Raw genomic sequence first — 20140 nt, 5'->3', positions numbered from 1 at the left:
TGACACCGACGCCGTCCATTTTGTTTTAAGGTTTTATTTAATGTAGGTATAACTATTTTATATACTCCTAATAATAATAATTCTATGTAGTATTGTTAAAAAAAACTAGAAAAAACTGTATCATATTGGACTTAAATTTCAGAATGAATAACCCCGCCACATAAAATATATTCCAAAAAAAGCCTCTTGAAAACCTCTACTTCTTTATTTCTTTATCGGTTTTTGACGCTGACTGTACATTCCCTCAAGTGGACGTTTTGCTATAAAGACATCTTGCTAGTAGGACTAAGAGATACTGGGACCATTCGAGATGTCGACGTTTTGCTATATCGGCCATCTGATATCAGGGTGTTCTATATCTATGTACCTATGTAATATTTTAAACTTTTTCACTCTTAACATCACTCACACGACTAATAATTACCCTGACGTTTCGGCCATTAAAGTAGACCGGCAATCTACTCGTGTGCACGTCTCGTCTATGTAAGTAAGAATCATTGTAAGTACTTCATTTTCATCGGCTTCTTATAGTTGTATTGTTCCAAACTTGGCATTTATGCGTAGTTCTGATGGCAATACAATAATTATGGAACCATCGAACTGACCTGATGATGGAATAGGAAGCTGACACAGAAACTTCAACATAAATCTATGATTGTCAATGTAAACTAGGCACCTAGCCATGATTGGGCTTGTTAGAATAGGCTCAGAAGGTGTTTTGACTAATAATAATAAAACCATTTATTTTGGGCAACCCGGCCTATAGGCATATGGTAACTATACCCAATCTGAAGGTTAAGTAGTTATTATTGAGGCGTGCTTTTGTTTTCGTTTTATTTGCAGGTAACAAAAAATAAAAGAAAGTACAACTTTATTTCGTAGTTGTACGGCATGAAATTGTGGTACCAAATCAAAAAGCAATTACAACTTTCATTTCCTTACAATATCAACTTATATTATATGTATAACTATTGTCATAGGTACATACTAAAGCTTCATACAGATTCAATATTATACTTATTCAAATATATTTTCCTGTATTCATCATCGTCATCTTTATTTGTATTCCTGTATTCAACATTAAAATTGGTTTAAATATCCTTATTAGCACTTTGTTTGTGTCAGTAGGGGCAAAACCAAGATCTGATGTAATAATGAGTTCAATATGTTATTAATAAAAAAATATATACTTAACGAAAAATTTAATTTAACCGACTACAAAAAAACCATGAAAATAATTTTTCTACCAGTCTGAAGTCGGTCGGTGCCTCAGCACGAGCCAGAAGGAGAGTGGACCTATAGTCATCTACCTCACTTCCGCACTTTATACGAGTATTGGGCTTTAATCACTCATGCAAGCTCGTGCTGAGGCACCGACCGACTTCAGATTGGTAGAAAATTATTTTTTGTAATAAAAATTTTCTTTTCACGCTTTTTAGTGTAAATAATCTAAGATACAATAGTTTAATATCAACTGCTCGTCACCTTTGACGAAAGATTGCTTTTTCCGATGCTGAGACGTTCATTATTGAGGAGTCCTGGTGCTTCACCACCCGTTTTACCATAATATTCATTACAAGGAGCATAAGTTGCTTAGCAACTGTGACAAAGTAATTAAAATTCAACCCGTGAAATACTTATAATTGAGTAGTAACTCCCATGGTGAACTGTGGTCTTCATCATCAGTTCCACTTCACCAAATGATGATTTTCAAGAGCAAATGCATGAGTTACTACTAAATATATCGAATTTACTCTAGGTGTCCCTACAACATTTGACGAGTTCCCTCGATTTCCTTAAGATCCTATCATCAGATCCTGATTTGGTGCTTATGGGACCTAATTGAAGACATTCCTAGACAAACGCAATTTTTTTTTTAAATCGCTTCATCAATGACGGAGTTCTGTGGTAACAAACATAAAAAAACAACCGAATTGATAATCTCCTTTTTTTGAAGTCGGTTAAAAATAATAACTACTTTTATTCATATGTACCGACACGTTAGTGTCAAATGTACCAATTATTATTTGGAATAAGTAGAATATAATTCTTGTTCCAGCGCCCCACGCTTTTACAATCAAATATTATAATGAAAAGCACATAGTTTACACTTCAGCCCAGAAATAGAGACAACTTGAACGATCCATATTTTTTTTTGTTTTTACGTGCATTTATAAAAACGTGTTTTTCTAGTGTTTTTTAAACTATTAATTTACTTCATACTTTTTGGTCTTTGATAACGAAATATTTTTAACATTTAAGTATACATTTATTTTAAGTAGGCGTGAGCCCGCATCCTCTCCATCTCCGCCAGTGCGTCTGTATTGCATGGTGTTTTATCTATCAGCTTAGAACAATGGAATGCCAGTGCCTATCTTCCGGCTTTATCATTAGACTTTGAAACCTTTCAAAAGTTCATTACATTTTTCATTTTTTCTTATTTCATTTTTATTTTTATTTTATTTATTTATTTTTTCATTTATTTGTTCATTCATTCATTACAAAACTTTTCTAAGAAATCCAAAACAGCTATGATACGATTTTTTAATCATGAAGTTCCAGTTCATATCTTCCGGCTCCATCATCAGATCAGTTCGACAGTACCATATTATTGTATTAATAAATAGAATCGCTTCATTAACCCATCCTCGCACAGCACAGCTCTCGTGGAAATACTTGAGCGGAGCGACGACAGGCAAACGAAACGTTTCTGTTGGTTCATGAGATACACATTTCTCGCAACACATCCTCGCACGTCTCTGGCGGCAACGCATTCTAACTTTATTTTGTTTTCGTTACAGTTTAACATTGATGACAAAACGGAGTACGCCTTGGTGTCCGCATCAGGATTCAATGTTCAGTTAAAAATTCGGAATCAATTCAAAAAGAAAGTAAGGGGCATTGAAGTCACCTGGACCAAAAATGTCAAGGTGAGTCCAAAAGCACCAATACTAACATTCTTTAGCAGGTCTCCCTCACGCGGTCTAGTGTGGATTCGGAACTTCACACACAACATTAAATTTCTTCGTTGGTGTGTGCAGGTTTCCTCGATGTTTTCCTTCGTTGTACCTAAAGCTCTTGTTGAATTTCGAAAGTAATTTCGCGCATAAATTTCGAAAAACTTAGAAGTGCGAGTCCGTGCTCGAACCCACGACCCTCTGCTTGCGAGACAATAGGTGAAACCACTAGGCCACCGCGGCTTTTTTGCTGCAATGAGCAGAAACGTATTTCAAGTCACGGGAGTGGCAGTGGCAGTGATGGTGATAGAAAATCTCGCAAACATTTCTAACCATAATATTCCATTGATCTTATCCTGATTTCCTCAAAAAACTTGCAATATTTGTATTTTCAGGCATTGAAACTAGTCGGCTTACGGCCTGGAGCCTACAAAGCCTTTGTGCATGGCAGTTCTGACGTTAATGTCATGATCTTTGGAAGAACTGACTTCAATTTCAATTTTGGATTCTCAAATAAAACCGAAAATTCCTTGAAGTATACGGAGGCACAGCCTACTCAAGGTATTTTTTTTTTATATCTCACCTGATGATTAATGCAGATAAGGCCAAAGTTATAACCATATATAACTAAGGTAGGTACTGGTTAAGTATGGCCTTTAAGCCGAAAAAGAAGGCGTCGGAAATGAATTCCATTCTGTAGTGGTCTGTCTTATCAATCTCATCATAGATGAAGCGATCGTATGGTAAATAGTGGAATGGCGACATTAAGACGTTGGAGAAATTATCGACAGCTCGGAATTTTATTCGACGGATCACTGACTCAGCGTTGTGTATGAAACTAGCCGTTGCCCGCGACTCCGTCCACGTAGAAGTATGAAAAATAGTTTGTCCTATTCTCAGACCTACCGAATATAAATTGAAAATACAAACTGAAATATAGATGCACAGAAAAACCAGAAAAATAAGACCAGCACTGGGAATCGAAACCAGGTCTTTGGCATTCCGTGCCGCGTGCTATACCGCTACACCACTGCTGGACAACGGTACAGACACGAATTTCCCCTATGCAGCACATATCTCAGCTTGTTTATTTCTTATTTAGCCACTTAAGCAGTGACGATAGCGACATCTATACCGTAGCCCTCATCGAGAAACTTTTTCGGCATTCCATTGAAAATAACCGCTCACCCAGACAAGAGATATCGTTATTAAGCAATCAAATTAAGATTGGTTTTTTGGAATCTTTTTGTATTTTTTATTTCAATTCCAGAATTTTACTTTTACGGTCATCCCGTAAAACCTAAATTGAAAATACAAACTGAAATATAGATGCACAGAAAAACCCGAAAAATAAGACCAGCACTGGGAATCGAACCCAGGTCCATCCGCGCTATACCACGCTATACCGCGATGAGGGCTACGGTATAGATACCGCTAGCACAACAACAACCAACTATCAACTATCTATCTACCACTAGTTAATCACTTAAAAAGGGAACAAAATATATTTTTTTACGTAGAAGTTTAAGAAACTTAAACAAATACTACCTGGCCTGTGATAACCAGGTTTGATCTTATGTACCTATAGCTTAAGTTTGTACGTGGATTGGAACGCGATGACTCGCCAGTTATTACATAAACCCCTAAGGGGTTTTCAATGGTGGCTCGTAATTTTCCACTCACTTGTACCACTTGTTTATATAAATAAAAAAAATAAAAAAAGTATTCTGCCCTAAATTAGCAAAACGTGATTCAATCATGTCTCCAGCAACGGCACTTAACTCATACTGTTTCAGGAACCACAACGCACCTAATAATATCCGTGAAAGACGACGAGCATTCCGTGAACATCCAAAATGTGGAGATCTTGGACATGAATGAAAGGGTCATACAACGCCTTCCGCTTACCAACGTAGGAGGGAGCGTGTACGCCACGACTAAATTCCTACCTCCCAATGCCATGTTCAAAGTTGCGGTATGTATAAAACTTTTAGTCAAACGACCATTTCTATAATAATTTGAGTGGTTTTAAACATTATTGGCAAATGCATGCGCAGTTTATCTTGTGTTCTGTTATTTTCATGTGTCTTTATAATACAATTGAGGTATCCCATCTTAGGCCTCTAAGTTGGCAACGCATCTGCAATCCCCCTGGTGCTGCAGGTGTCTATGGGCGGTGGTGATCTCCTACCGTCAGGAGACCCACTTGCTCGTTTGCCATCCAGTCGAATAAAAAAAACAATTACAATACAATACAGTTTTTACAATATATTGTATTGTAAAACTACTTATAGACCATAAAAACACATAAAAATAACAGAACACAGGATAATAAGATGTACAAAGGCGAACTTATCCCTTAAAGGGATCTCTTCTCGTTAACCTTTGAACGATTGACAGGATATCAGTCACAAGAGTAGACACTACGAGTACAATGAAAACATAAAAGAACCGAAATTTTAAATTAACTCAATCAGTGCATTATAAATACACATACATAATATATAGGTACACACTAATACATAACAATAAAGTCAATAAACACATTAGCATACCTAAACATTATCATAATCGCAGTCATAGTCGTGTTCACCATCTCACTATCCAAAACCTTTTAGATTCTAAATATAATGTTATCACGCAGATACTCGCTTTCCTCTATTCCATGTAAATCTATATTCAGTCTACCTTGACGACTATGTACTCGTACTATGACGTACCCGGTGATAAGCAGCGTTTCCACCAATAATGTGCCAGGATGTGTTGCGAGGGATGTGTCTTCAATGGTTTTACTAAAATGTTGCATAAAATCGAATCTCATAATTTCGTTCCTCATAACAATTTTTTCTCATACTATCATTTCTCATAATTTTGTAATATTAACATCACATAATATCGATGAGAATAATATTTATATGTTCGAATAGTTGCTACGCAGAAAGACATATCTCATAATATTACTTAGCATAAGGATAATAAAAAGCAGAATAAAATGTCACTAAACATTCCTTGCAATTAAATTAATTTTAGTTCTATATTAACCTAACCTTTATTGGCAGCACTAAGATTCTGGCGCTTCGCCGGCCGCTACCGCGGCACGCTCGCTTCGCTCGCTCGGCTCGCGCGCTATTGTGGTCGCAGTTCTAACCTAACTCATCCTACTATGTAGCTGCTGTTCTATTCTGGCGCTTTGCCTACTACTGTTACATACAGCACGCTTACTTTGCTGACCTTACTTTAACCTTAACGCATTCTTATGGCAGCTGTTAGTTTCTTCAACATTTGGCATTTCGTTTCTTTGACATTACGCCATGTTAAAGTCAGCGCTTTTTAAAATTCCGTGTAAATACAATAGTCCAAACTAGCATTTTGCTATGCTATTATGCCATATAAAATCGGCGATACTAATGTTCTGCTATTTAATATTCTGAGAAATGACTATTATTCGAACTGATAATTATGCAAAGTTATGACTATGCAAAAGTATCATTCGGCAAAAAAAAAATTAAGTTACCTGTTATGCGAAGTGTATTTCGGAAAATAGATATTAGGCAAGATAAAGGGAACCCATCTACAATAACCAATAGGTAGAAACGTAACATTTACACATCCTCGCACCTCTAGTGGAAACAGCTAAGCAGAGCGAGGCGAGGTAAATGAAGCGTTTCTATTGGTTAATGAAAAGCATCTTATTCCCCGTAACACACCATCGCACATCTCTGGTGGAAACGCTGCTTTAGCGTCTCGGGTGCGGTTTAGGATGGTCGAATGTCTGTGTGACAAATGTTGATTTATGTAAAAGAGACGCCGTTTCGCCAAAATATTTTTCGCCATTAGTTTCATTTCCAACTTATCGCATTAGTTTCATTTCCCAAACGAATCTTTAGCATATTAACATTTCGCATTTTATTAATTTGCTCAAATTGTCATTTGGCATAATTTTACACTATCAAGTTTTGTTTTGACGAACGTTTATTAAGAAAACGTTTTCTTTTGGCTAATTATTCAAAAAAAATGATTGTTCAAAAAAGTAAGGTTAGGTTAGGTTAGAACTGCGTGATCCTTGGGGTAGACCCTACAAACTTGTGAGGGCTAAGTTGCGCCCTTGGGCTCCCCCTTTGACGCAGACTCTCCAACCGCAATTTCTGGAGCAAGTGGTTGATACTCTGTTTCCGCGTCAAAGAGAACATCGTCCGCCATTCATGGCAATACCATCGACAATAGACGCAGAAGTGGAGATACCAGCCGTAACGGAAGCCGAGATGAGAACAGCTATGTTGAAAATGAAGGCACGGAATACGGCTCCAGGACCAGATGGAATCCCGGGGCGCGCGTGGTTCTTGGCCCTAGAAGCGCTCGAGCCCAGACTGAGAGCGCTCTTCACCTCGTGCTTACGGGAAGGCCAGTTTCCCAAAAGGTGGAAAATAGGCAGATTAGTCCTGCTACAAAAGGAGGGGCGACCAGCGGACTCACCCTCCGCCTATCGACCTATAGTTCTGCTTGATGAGGTGGGGAAACTCTTTGAGCGGATCATCGCTTCGCGTCTCGTTAAGCACATGACTGACGAAGGACCCGATCTGGCAGACTGTCAATATGGGTTCCGGTGTGGCGGTCAACGGTAGACGCCATCTTAAGGGTTAAGAGTTTGGCAGAGGAGGCAGTCTCCCAGGGTGAGGTATTGTTGGCGGTGTCCTTGGACATTGTCAACGCCTTCAATACTTTGCCTTGGGAAACAATCCACGAAGCCCTTGGTTTCCACAGAGCTCCCCCATGTCTATGCCGCATAGTGAGGGCCTACCTTTCAGAAAGGTATGTAGTCTTCCCCGGGCAAGATAGGTGGAGACAACGGGAGATGGCGTGTGGGGTTCCGCAGGGGTCGGTCTTGGGGCCACTCCTGTGGAACATAGGATACGACTGGGTGCTGCGGGGGCAACGTTCACTGGGCGTCAATATAGCTTGCTACGCTGATGATACCCTGGTAACTGCCCGCGGCACCAACTTTAGTGAGGCAGCGATTTTGGCCACGACAGGGGTTGCACAAATAGTAAACCGGATACGAAAGCTCGGGCTGGAGGTTGCACTACACAAATCCGAAGCGATCTGCTTCCACAGACCCCGAAAAGCACCCCCAGTCGGTGCACACATTGTGGTCGGAGGTTCCAACATTGCCGTCGCGCCCACGATGAAATACCTGGGAATCGTGTTGGACAGCCGTTGGAGCTTCCGACCACACTTAACACAGTTGGCGCCAAAACTTCTAGCTACTGCTGCAGCCCTGGGACGTCTTCTTCCTAACCTAGGGGGACCCACGTCTTTATGTCGGCGACTGTACATGGGAGTCGTACGCTCAATGGCTCTTTACGGTGCTCCTATATGGGCTGACACCCTGCACAACCAGCAAATTGCTCTATTGCGTAAGCCACAGCGGGTACTGGCTGTCAGGGTGTCCCGCGGATATCGAACAATATCCGGAGAAGCGGCTTGTGTGCTGGCTGGTTCTCTGCCCTGGGACCTTGATGCGAAGGCCCTCGCTGCTGTGTATCGTTGGCGCGAGGAAGCGCGGTCTCGGGACCACTGGCCGGCGCCACGGGAGGTGGATGCAAAGAGGAAGGAGCTGTTCCAAGCTGCGGTAGACACTTGGCGGACCAGACTGGAGCACCCGACTGCAGGTATACGTACAGTGGAGGCTATCCGCCCTGTGCTTAGGGACTGGCTGGAGAGAGAGCATGGCGCACTGACATTCCGGCTAACACAGGTCCTCTCGGGGCATGGATGCTTCGGGAGGTACCTGTATAAGATCGCGAGGAGAGAGCCAACTCCAGTGTGCCATGAGTGTGGTTGTACCGAAGACACTGCCCAACATACACTAGAAGTGTGCCCAGCTTGGGCAATCGAGAGACAAGATCTTGCTGGGGTCGTGGGCCCCAATTTGTCTTTAACATCCCTGGTTCATGAAATGACCAAATGCGAGGATGTGTGGAGAGCGGCGATTTTCTTCTGTGAGGAAGTGATGTCACAAAAGGAAAGCGCCGAGCGGGCCAGGGAGGCTAACTCGCTAGCAGACCCTGTGCGCCGCAAGAGAGCTGGGCGCCGGCGTATCGCCCAAGATCGCCAGCTCCCACCTTAACTAAGGACCTCAGGCCACGGATACGGGGACGTCCGTGACCCGCAAGTGCAAGGTCCTCGAGGAGAATGGCGTGCTAAATGTTCCTAGCATGCCATTGGTGGGAAAGGGGGTTCAAGAATGGCTCCCCTAGAAGATGAATCCGGAAACGGATAACCGCCTCCTGGCGATGTAGCGGGTTATTCCGTTGTACCGCTGCGTCGCTGGCAGGGCGGCGAGGAAGGAACATCCCGGGGGTTTTAGTGGGTAAAAACCCCACATAACCTCATCGCCTCCCCGTGATGATGGGGTATCTGGTGGCAGATTTCCCCCGGGAAACAAAAAAAAAAAAAAAAAAAAAAAAGGTTAGAACTGCGTCCCCCACAGAAACGAAGTGCTATCAGAAAAGTAGGTTAGGTTAGAACTGCGTCCCCCCACAGAAATGAACTGCTACTTACCAGAAAAGTAGGTTATTATGCCATGCAATATTTTGGGAAGCGTACTTTATGCCAAACGATACATTTGACTAAATAATACTTGATAATATGAAACATGACTAATTAATTATTTGTGAAACAATAATTTGCCAAAAAAATGTATACTAACTGTAAAATTGCGATAAGTTGTTTTAGCAAATGATAATTTGAGTAAAATACTTTGGGATGTGATACTTTGGGAAAAGTTTTTTGCCCATACATTAGTAGGTAATTTAACGATAACAGTACGTCCTACAAACGTAGCTGTCTTGCACGTTATATTTTTGTTTTGCATTTTGGTTGATCTCAACGGGAAAATTTCTAGGTAACTGCTACAGCTCGCAGCACAGGCAAAGCAATCAGGCGCATCGCAAACACCCCAGTAGAGCCAATAAAGCCGGTTGTGGGTAAGTCCATGATTGTTGCTATTCGATATCATCACTCAATCAAAAACCCTTTTTAGGGTTTTGTAGCAAAAATGGCAAAAACGGAACTCTTATAGTTTCGCCATGTCAGTCTGTTTGTCCGTCCGCGGCTTTGCTCGGGGACTATCAATGCTAGAACGCTGTAATTGCATAATTGAGCAAATGGTATAATAAAAAAATAAAAATAAATTTTTTTTTAGAGTAACTACCTCACATAGACGTAAAATGGGAGTGATTTATTTTTCTCATCCAACCTTGTAGTGTGGGGTATCGTTGGATAGGTCTTTTAAAACCATTAGGGGGTTGCTATAACGATTTTTCGATTCAGTGATTTGTTTGCAAAATTCATCTTCAAAGTGCAAATTTTCATTAAAATCAAGCGACCAACCCCCCTCCCTCTAAATCTAAACCGGTGGGTGGAAAAATTTGAAAAAATTCAGGATGGTAGGTAGTAAGTATATCAAACTTACAAGGAAATAGTATAACGGTTAAGTTTTTTTGAGAATTATTAGTAGTTAAGGAGTAAATAGCAGCCTAAGGTATGAAATATACCTAAACTTGGAATGTTTCGTACAAAATACGAAATCCTTAGAAAAATATAACTTAAATTTTTCGTAATGGCTACGGAACCCTACTTCGGGCGTGTCCAACACGCACTTGGCCAGTTTTTTTATCCTAATTCAGACATAAAACTACCGTGACACTTATTTAGTGAAATCAACCGGATAACTCATGTTTTTAATCGAGTTTAGCTCGACATGTTTCGTACTAACTCACAGCCCGTGCTCTTGGAGTACACGCCACGGCGGCTGCTGTAAAATGCGCACATAAATAATCTAATCAAACTTTACTTTTTAGTGAAGCCAGAAATTTCGGACACAGAGAAAATATTGAAAGCTAAAGAAGGTGAAAAGGTCAATATTCACTGCAGGTAATTATTGGAAAGTAATAGTTAATTTACTCTCTCTACTATAATAAAAAAATATATCATCACCCACCGATGTCACCCACCATTATCATCATCTCAGCTTACGTATACGTCCTACTGTAGGGCATAGGGCTCCTCGCAGACAATTTTGATCGAATGCCGGAAAATTAACTGTATGACCCATATCATCAGCAACTTTATAATTAAAATACAAGCTTACATGTTGTTTTTGAACATAATGTAAGTTTCGTATGGCTATTTGTAGAAGTATATAGTTTATTCTTGGGCTTTTTTTGAGAATACAAATAAAATACATTATGCTTAATACCCCACAGTGTCTCACAGCAAACGGTCGTATTCTTTTGAAAAATTACTTTTTCCATCCAGTGTACTGTAGGGACTAGGCTGTATTGTATACCGCTGGCAGTTGGTAAAACTGATCATGATTATGTATAATGATAGTATTTTTATATTGTATGATTCTAGAATTTGATTTTGAAAGACTATTGACAGCGGTATACATGCCGAAGCACAGATTGCTCCTGACAGCCTGAGCGGCTGGACCTATTATCTCTGTAAAATATTATTAAGCTCAAGAATAAAATATCCTTTTTATTTAATAAAGTTTAAAATCACGCGCGTAGACCCCTATACATAGCTCAAACCAAGTTAAAGTCTCCACAGTACCTACTCAACGAAATCCTATGCAAAGCTATCTCTGTGCCGGTAGCTATGGTCTTTTTTTCTGGAGATCTTTAGAGTTGTTAAAGCATATTCCAGCATCAGATCAGCACAATCTAAAGCAATAACGGCCACTTGCAACGACGTTCACTGTCACTTTAATTAGTTAATTTATATACCGATAACTCAAAGAAAATATAAAAAAGAAAGAAAGAAAAAATATTTATTAACGGTCCCAACAGTACCACCACCAAACACAAAAAAAGAATAATATATTACTATACAAGCATCATTTATAATAAACTAGCTGGCCCCGCAAACTTCGTTCTGCCTTAAAATCAATTTATATTGTGTTACCTTATTAGCCATGTACTTTTTTTTATAGTGAGGAATCAATGCGAGCACGCAAGCGAGGGAGCAAGCATGCATGCAAGCCAGTATGCAAGTAACCATGCACGCAAGCGAGCATGCAAGCAAGCATGCAACCAAGTATGCAAGCAAGTATGTATGCAAGTAACAATGCATGCAAGCGAGCACGCAAGGAAGCATGTATTCAAGCAAGCATGCAAGCAAGCATGCAAGCAAGCATGCACGCTAGCGAACATGGAGGCATGTTACCAAGCATGCATGCAAGCAAGCATGCAAGCAAGCATGCACGCTAGCGAACATGGAAGCATGTAACCAATCATGCAAGCAGGCATGCAAGAATGCAAGCAAGCCTGCAAGCATGCACGCTAGCGAACATGGAGGCATGTTACCAAGCATGCATGCAAGCAAGCATGCAAGCAAGCATGCACGCTAGCGAACATGGAAGCATGTAACCAATCATGCAAGCAGGCATGCAAGAATGCAAGCATGCAAGCATGCACGCTAGCGAACATGGAGGCATGTTACCAAGCATGCATGCAAGCAAGCATGCAAGCAAGCATGCACGCTAGCGAACATGGAGGCATGTTACCAAGCATGCATGCAAGCAAGCTTGGAAGCAGGCATGCAAGCATGCAAGCAAGCATGCAAGAAAGCATGCACGCTAGCGAACATGGAAGCATGTAACCAAGCATGCATGCAAGCAAGCATGCACGCTAGCGAACATGGAAGCATGTAACCAATCATGCAAGCAGGCATGCAAGAATGCAAGCAAGCATGCAAGCATGCACGCTAGCGAACATGGAGGCATGTTACCAAGCATGCATGCAAGCAAGCATGCAAGCAAGCATGCACGCTAGCGAACATGGAGGCATGTTACCAAGCATGCATGCAAGCAAGCTTGGAAGCAGGCATGCAAGCATGCAAGCAAGCATGCAAGAAAGCATGCACGCTAGCGAACATGGAAGCATGTAACCAAGCATGCATGCAAGCAAGCATGCACGCTAGCGAACATGGAAGCATGTAACCAATCATGCAAGCAGGCATGCAAGAATGCAAGCAAGCATGCAAGCATGCACGCTAGCGAACATGGAGGCATGTTACCAAGCATGCATGCAAGCAAGCATGCAAGAAAGCATGCACGCTAGCAAACATGGAAGCATGTAACCAAGCATGCAAGCAGGCATGCAAGAATGCAAGCAAGCATGCACGCTAGCGAACATGGAAGCGTGTTACCAAGCTTGCATGCTAGCAAGCATGCAAGCCAGCATGCAAGAAAGCAAGCAAGCGAGTATGCAAGCAAGCAAGCAAGCATGCAAGCTGGCATGCAAGCAAGCATGCAAGAAAGCAAGCAAGCGAGTATGCAAGCAAGCAAGCAAGCATGCAAGCTAGCATGGAAGCAAGCAAGTCTACAGAAATCTAGGCTATCTACACTAAATATAATGATGTAGAAAACTTATCTGTTATAATTAAATTCTGGTGATGATGCCGCATATGATGAAATTATTAATTTTCACCAATGGTATTAATTTCACTTTGCCATTTGCGCAACAGAATCCAGCGGCTTCATTTTTGTACTTCAATGCCTTACAATATGGGCAAACTGAGTTCATAGATCCAATAGCAACGCGTTGGTAGGCACTGTCGTCAATTGTAACATTGTAATTGAAAGCAGCTCGATTGAAACTTACAACATTATTAGCTGCATTCAGCTCACGCACGCGCTCTGCACGGGTTTGTGCTATCCGAATCCTTTCAATTTCATTTCGCTCTTGACGTTGCTGGGCTGTTCGATTACTCTGATAATTAGCTTGGTTTGTAGCATTTCGAGTTCTTCGACCCAAATTGCTTCGCCCTCGTCTTATAGGTGGCATGAGTATAAATAGATTAAATCAAAACACAAAATAAATCAACCAGTCAATGTAAATTGAGGAACGTAAACAAATTTGTTTTTAAATAATTTATTGAATCAGGCGTTACTTTGCGGAGGTCCATATCAATGAACTAAAATAATTTCCTTGCTCACCCGCGACCTTACGATAGCTAAGCTTATGCAAAATATGCGTGTTCATGCAGTTCATCCACCTCCACACTGTAAGAACACACACAAATCACACAAACCCATCCATCACCACCACCACACTACACTCGTAAGGTCGCGGGTGAGCAAGTAAATTATTTTAGTTCATTTAAATTTGTTTTTGTTATTATTTAGTAGGTAGTATTAAGGTACTCATGTCATAAAACTCATTTACTCGGCAATCTTCGTTCCACTTTAAACGAAAAAGTAGTGTACGAAAAAAATGGAAGAAAACGTCCCTATTTCAGACACTATAGGTCCAAACATCTTCCAGCCAAGCAAGCAAGCATGCAAATGCAAAATAAGGGGGATTAATAAAACAAAACGCCTAAATAAAATTGAGTAGCAAACATTCGCATCACTCCGCATTTTACTAAAACCCACAGGTGATGCATTAATTACCGCACTTCCATACTCGCATTTTCTTTTTCCCAGCAATTTTTCCAGTTTTTCTCTTCATAAAAACCTTCCCTAGACTTTAACGATGATATGAAAAAAAAAAATAGCTGAATTGGTCCAGCCGTTCTCGAGTTTTGCGCTTAGCAACACATTTTACGATTCATTTTTATTTATATAGATTTACACCAATTGTCACCGAAAAAGGGTCTCCACTCAGCATGTGTTGCTACACAGTGGGTGCAGAGACGCTGATTTTCTGCAGAGCCCAAATTTGAGCTAACTTAAAAACGACTAATGCCGCACTTCATAATAAACCTACTTAAAATTTGTTTACAATTCAATCAGGATCCGAAGAGGCAAGCCCAAGCCGCACATAACATGGTACTTCAGACAGCGAGGTGCTAGCCAGTTCAAGTTGTTGCCGGGCAAGGCGGACGATGTTTTACTCATGAACAACGTTTTAGTGCGCGACACTGGAGATTACCAGTGTGTGGCGGAAAATATTGCCGGTCGAGCTACACACATAGTCCAGCTGGAAGTTTTTGGTAAGATGAGGCTTCGACAAATCTTAAAAAAAAAGGCAAATAATTTTTACAACTCTTATTAAAACATTATGTTTGTTATTATAATCAGCTAAAAGAAATTGTGGGCAGTTATTTTATTTTCTGGTGGTTGGTAAATTACTATAGCAGTAAAACCGAAGCAGTAATAAATAGAAAATTCAGCGTTTATTTCTTCTTACAACTCAGGTTCTAAAATAATGTAAGCAGTGTAATAAATGATTGGCCAGTGAAATAATGGAATGGGTAGTGAGATACATATTTCGGCAGTTAATGGTGAAAAACTTTGATATTGACAGTAGTGCACCCAAGTTCATCGCGAAACAACATATTTCGATCAAAAAGAAACGTGTCTAAGTAATTAAGTATCAATCTTGCATCTTTGTACATAAATTTAATAATGGTAACGTAGCTCAATTTTTTTTTAAAGAAAAACATTTGGCCTATTCGTTATTTATACGAATCCGAAAAAGGAACAAAAATATAGCATTATTGGTGTAAGCGTCAGGACCCCCCCCCCCCTGGACCAATGGAGATATTTGATGTTTAGAAAATACCAAAATTGACTACCGTTCTGAATTTAAAAATATTGGTTAAATTTTTTTGGAACATTGAACTTTTGCTTATATTTGTCATAATATATCGGTAAAAGAGGCTTGTTAGTGTACATTCGGAGGAAGTGTAGCGGTATACATAATTGTTGCATTTTAAACGAGTCGATGATAATGTAAGGTTTTGTTGCTACTAGAAATGTCACTTACCATGGGTAATTAATTATGATGTTGGGGTACTAAAAAGGTAGTAAATACTTACTAAGAGATAAATTAGTTATGTTGCCTCGAACTGTGTAAAAAAAAAGTGGTCCAGACATCCTGACGTCAGAATGTCTGGACCACTTTCATACTCGTTTTTTTATTGTCTATCGAGGTACTAATTATTTTAAGTTAGGTATTAAATAGTAGCAAATAGGTAGTAAATTTTGGTATTTTCTAAACATCAAATGTCTCCATTGGTCCAGGGGTCCTGACGCTTACTTATTGGTCTAATAAAGTAAAGAAACTTGGACCTCAGTACTCAGCCAGAAGGTACGATCTTGTATAAATGATTCTTTGTCAGTTGCTCTACCTATTTATGAATCGTACTGAAAATTATCATTACCATGAGAGGAAAGGGTCCTCAGAATGTAGATTATCGAAAAAAGTAAAAGATAAACTAAATAAATTGTTAGATCTGCAGTTCAAAGGATGTACTGCCTTTTCGGCGAAATATGTTTCGCCAAATTTCAGTTAGCAACCATCATTTCGCCGAAGTTTCATTTCGCGCACCAATCCTTGGCATAACTTTACTTCGCATTTTTCTTATTTCGCAACATTTTTATATTGCAAAATTTTACTTCATCACACTTTTATGTGGCAAACAATTATGTAGCAAATGATTGGCTTAGGCAAATAACAAATTGTCAAATAACATTTGGCCAATTTTTGTACACAAGGTAATTATATCAGTCATGATATATAATAAAATGAATAAATGTTAAATTATGTGGCGGTGAGCGAGCGAACCGAGCGAGCAAGACGAGACTAGGCAGAAGCTTCTTGGATAGGTGAGGTTCAGAAGGCTTAGGCGGCAGCGAAGCGTAGCGTAGCTTCCTTCCGCCTTAGCCTTCGATGTTAGGTATTTTTTTGTAATAGAACGGGAAAAAATAATGGCTTGCTTGCTTATTTGCTTGCTAAATTAAAGAATACCAATCAATTCATTTGACAAAAACACAAATGACATCTTAAAAAAATCCCAGGTAATAATTTGCATTATAATAGTTTATCAAGTCATTAGTTGGGAAATTATATCAGTGCGAAACGTTGAGTTGGGAAATAAAATTTCGCCTAAATAAAAATATGGGATAAACAGTTTGGAAGCTAATAATTTGCTAAATAATTTTTGCCGAATCATTAGTAAACCAGTTCAAAGGGATACATTTTAAGCAGGGTATAGAATGAGATTTCTCACCGGATAATTTCGATTTGTTACTTGACAGCTAAATAACTGCCCATTCGGTCATATTTCTGCTCAATATTTATTTAAATGCCCATTTAAAAATTTCTTACGAATTATTTTTCTGCTGGACTTTTAAATAAACATATTTTGAACTTACCAACTCTACAATATAAAACTGCCGCTTTAAATCAGTGCCAAAAAAAACAGAATATCTTATACCTAGTCATTTATCGTCTGCATCACTTATAATAAGACATTTATCACGTTCTACCTAAAGCAGTGGCCTTAACCCCACCTTCTAGAAACATATACCGATAATGTATCTCAGAATGGTAAAAATATGCGGGATTTGATGAATAAAGATTTAAATAATTAGTAATTGTTCTTATTCTAGGGCTTCCAGCGTTTGAAAAGTCACCATCGGTCCTTGAAGTAAGGCAGTCAGCAAATCTAGATATTCAATGCAAGTAAGTAGCAAAGAACCTTTAGAAAACAATTTTTCATCAGTACTTAAAAAAATAATAAGAAATTTCTATTGTATATTTTTTTCAGAATTAGGAGTGGTAATCCTCCGCCGGCAATCACGTGGCAGTTCAAGACCTCAGAAACAGGGGAGTATCATAACATAGATAACTTTGGAGAACTTCTGAGGATTTTCAATGTGCAACAGAGCAACTCTGGATTCTACAAGTGCGAAGCCAAAAATAACATTGGCACCACGCAGCAGATCGCTCAAGTCATCGTCTTAGGTAGGTATTGAATATTTTCATTTAATAAATCACACAACAAAACCTGAATCAAGGAGACTGCGTTTTTAAATACAAGTAAAATGTAAGAGTAAGGTACTTAACATAAGTAACGATAATGGCAACGAAAATAAAACCGAAGTGTCTTTTACATAAAATAAAGCAACGCACTTAAAGTAACAAATAATTTATGGTCAATTTTCAGTGAATCCTGAATTCGAGGACACACCTGCTAAAATTACGGAGAAAGAAAATGCGCCCGTGACCTTAATGTGCAAGTAAGAAAATAATACTCTTAATATTTTTAACAAATTAATTAATTTACCTACATTTTTTTACTAGACTAAAATTAATTATTGGCCATAAAAGGTATTTCCAGTCATGCACTGTAGAGTTGCTTTAAGGAATAACTGTTAAACTCAATCGTAAAACTTAAAATTTACGTGAAATACGACAAAATTTACACACTTCATTTATATCTGTGAAAAGTAGGTACCTACTAACTCTATTCTGTCGATCTCATCACCACCAATGATCGCGGTAGGGAGATCTAAACAACATTTCTCTATTAACGGTGTTTCAATGGTTTAGAAACTAACAGTGCAGTATAATCAGCAATCTAGGTGTGCAGTCAAATGAATCATAACCAACACATGATTTTATAGACAAATTAATATATATAAATTTTTCTCCAAATTTAGACTTCGCAAAGGAAATCCACGTCCCAAGATCACGTGGTATTTCCAGGCTAGTGGTTCAAAAATTTTCACCACTTTAAGCAATAATGGCGAAGAACTGAGACTCCCGGCAGTACAGGTCAAGGACTCAGGAGAGTACAGATGTGTTGCAGAGAACAGTGCAGGCCGTGGCGTGAGAACTATGATGGTTACAGTTTTAGGTGAGGAAATTATTACTGTCTTAGTGAATGTCGTGAAAGAAGTATTAAAAATACATTCAAAAATAGCCGATTCTAGTTTACAAACTCATTAAGCATCTGTTCACTCAATACATTTCTGTAAAAAATAAAAAAATAAAAAAATCCCAGCCTATATACGTCCCACTGCAGGGCACAGGCCTCCCCTCAGAATGAGAGGGCTTGGGCAGTAGTTCCCACGCGGGCCCAGTGCGGATTGGGAACTTCACACACACCATTGAATTGCTTCGCAGGTTTGTGCAGGTTTCCTCACGATGTTTTCCTTCACCGTAAAGCTCGTGGTAAATTTCAAATGTAATTCCGCACATGCATTCCGAAAAACTCAAGAGGTGCGAGCCGGGGTTTGAACCCACGACCCTCTGCTTGAGAGGCCATATGTCAAACCACTCGGCCACCACGGCTTCCGGCTTCCGGGGGTAAAAAATTAAATAACATACAAATAGTTATGACGATATTGTTGTATATTATTCGTATATGGTAGATACCATACATGTGCAGGCGAAAAAGTGGCAACATTGGTTTCTAACCCCTCAGTTTTAGTTATTAGGTCTGACGTGTTACGTAAGTCAAATAATTTGAAATGAATCTTTTTTTAGAGTTCTGTAGCCAAAATGGCAAAAACGAAACCCTTATAGTTTCGCCATGTCTGTCTGTCTGTCTGTCTGTCTGCCCGCGGCTTTACTCGGGGACTATCAATGCTAAAACGCTGTTATTTTGCGCGAATATATTATATGTAAACTATGGCGACCAAATGTAACAAAAAAATTAAAAAAAAAATCTAAGGTACTTCCCATAGATGTAAAGTGGAGTGGAGGTGTTTTTTTTTTCTTATCTAACCTTGTAGTGTGGGGTATGGGTTAGGGTGTTGCTAAAACGATTTTTCGATTCAGTGATATGTTTAAAAAGATTCAATTTTAAAGTGCAAACTTTTATTAAAATCTAGCGTCGTCGTCGCCCCCCCCCCCCTACCTCTAAAATCTAAACCGATGGGTAGTAAAATTTGAAAAAAATCAGGATGGTAGTAAGTATATCAAACTTACAAGGAAAACTAAAACGGTTAATTTTTATTGAGAATTACTAGTAGTTTTTTCGTAATTGCTACGGAACCCTATTTCTGGCGTGTCCGACACGCTCTTGGCCAATTTTTTTTACCCTTATTCAGACATAAAACTTCCGTTAAACTCATTTAGTGAAATCAACCGGATAACTCATGTTTTTAATCGAGTTTAGCTCGACATGTTTCGTTCTTACTAACTCACAGCCCGTCCTCTTGGAGTACACGCCACGGCGGCTGCTGTAAAACGCGCACATAAATAATCTAATCAAACTTTACTTTTTAGTGAGGCCAGAAATTTCGGACACAGAGAAAATATTGAAAGCTAAAGAAGGTGAAAAGGTCAATATTCACTGCAGGTAATTATTGGAAAGTAATAGTTAATTTAGTCTCTCTACTATAATAAAAAAATATATCATCACCCACCGATGTCAGC

General features: G+C 39.4%; 1 protein-coding gene across 2 annotated transcripts in view; it reads left to right on the top strand.

Annotated features, from left to right (window-relative positions):
* LOC141435731 (hemicentin-1-like) overlaps positions 1-20140 on the top strand; it is a 49481-nt gene that overhangs the window by 5353 nt on the left and 23988 nt on the right. For both annotated transcript variants that reach the window (XM_074098497.1, XM_074098496.1), the window contains exons 5-15: positions 2802-2930; positions 3353-3518; positions 4754-4932; positions 9862-9943; positions 10820-10892; positions 14761-14960; positions 17365-17437; positions 17523-17719; positions 17922-17994; positions 18418-18614; positions 19991-20063. In XM_074098497.1, coding sequence (XP_073954598.1) covers positions 2802-2930; positions 3353-3518; positions 4754-4932; positions 9862-9943; positions 10820-10892; positions 14761-14960; positions 17365-17437; positions 17523-17719; positions 17922-17994; positions 18418-18614; positions 19991-20063 — 1442 coding nt within the window. The remainder of the gene's footprint in view (positions 1-2801; positions 2931-3352; positions 3519-4753; positions 4933-9861; positions 9944-10819; positions 10893-14760; positions 14961-17364; positions 17438-17522; positions 17720-17921; positions 17995-18417; positions 18615-19990; positions 20064-20140) is intronic.

The sequence above is a fragment of the Choristoneura fumiferana genome, chromosome 15 (assembly GCF_025370935.1).
Source record: "Choristoneura fumiferana chromosome 15, NRCan_CFum_1, whole genome shotgun sequence".
NCBI classification, from domain to species: domain Eukaryota; kingdom Metazoa; phylum Arthropoda; class Insecta; order Lepidoptera; family Tortricidae; genus Choristoneura; species Choristoneura fumiferana.
This window is presented reverse-complemented; position numbering and strand designations above follow the sequence as displayed.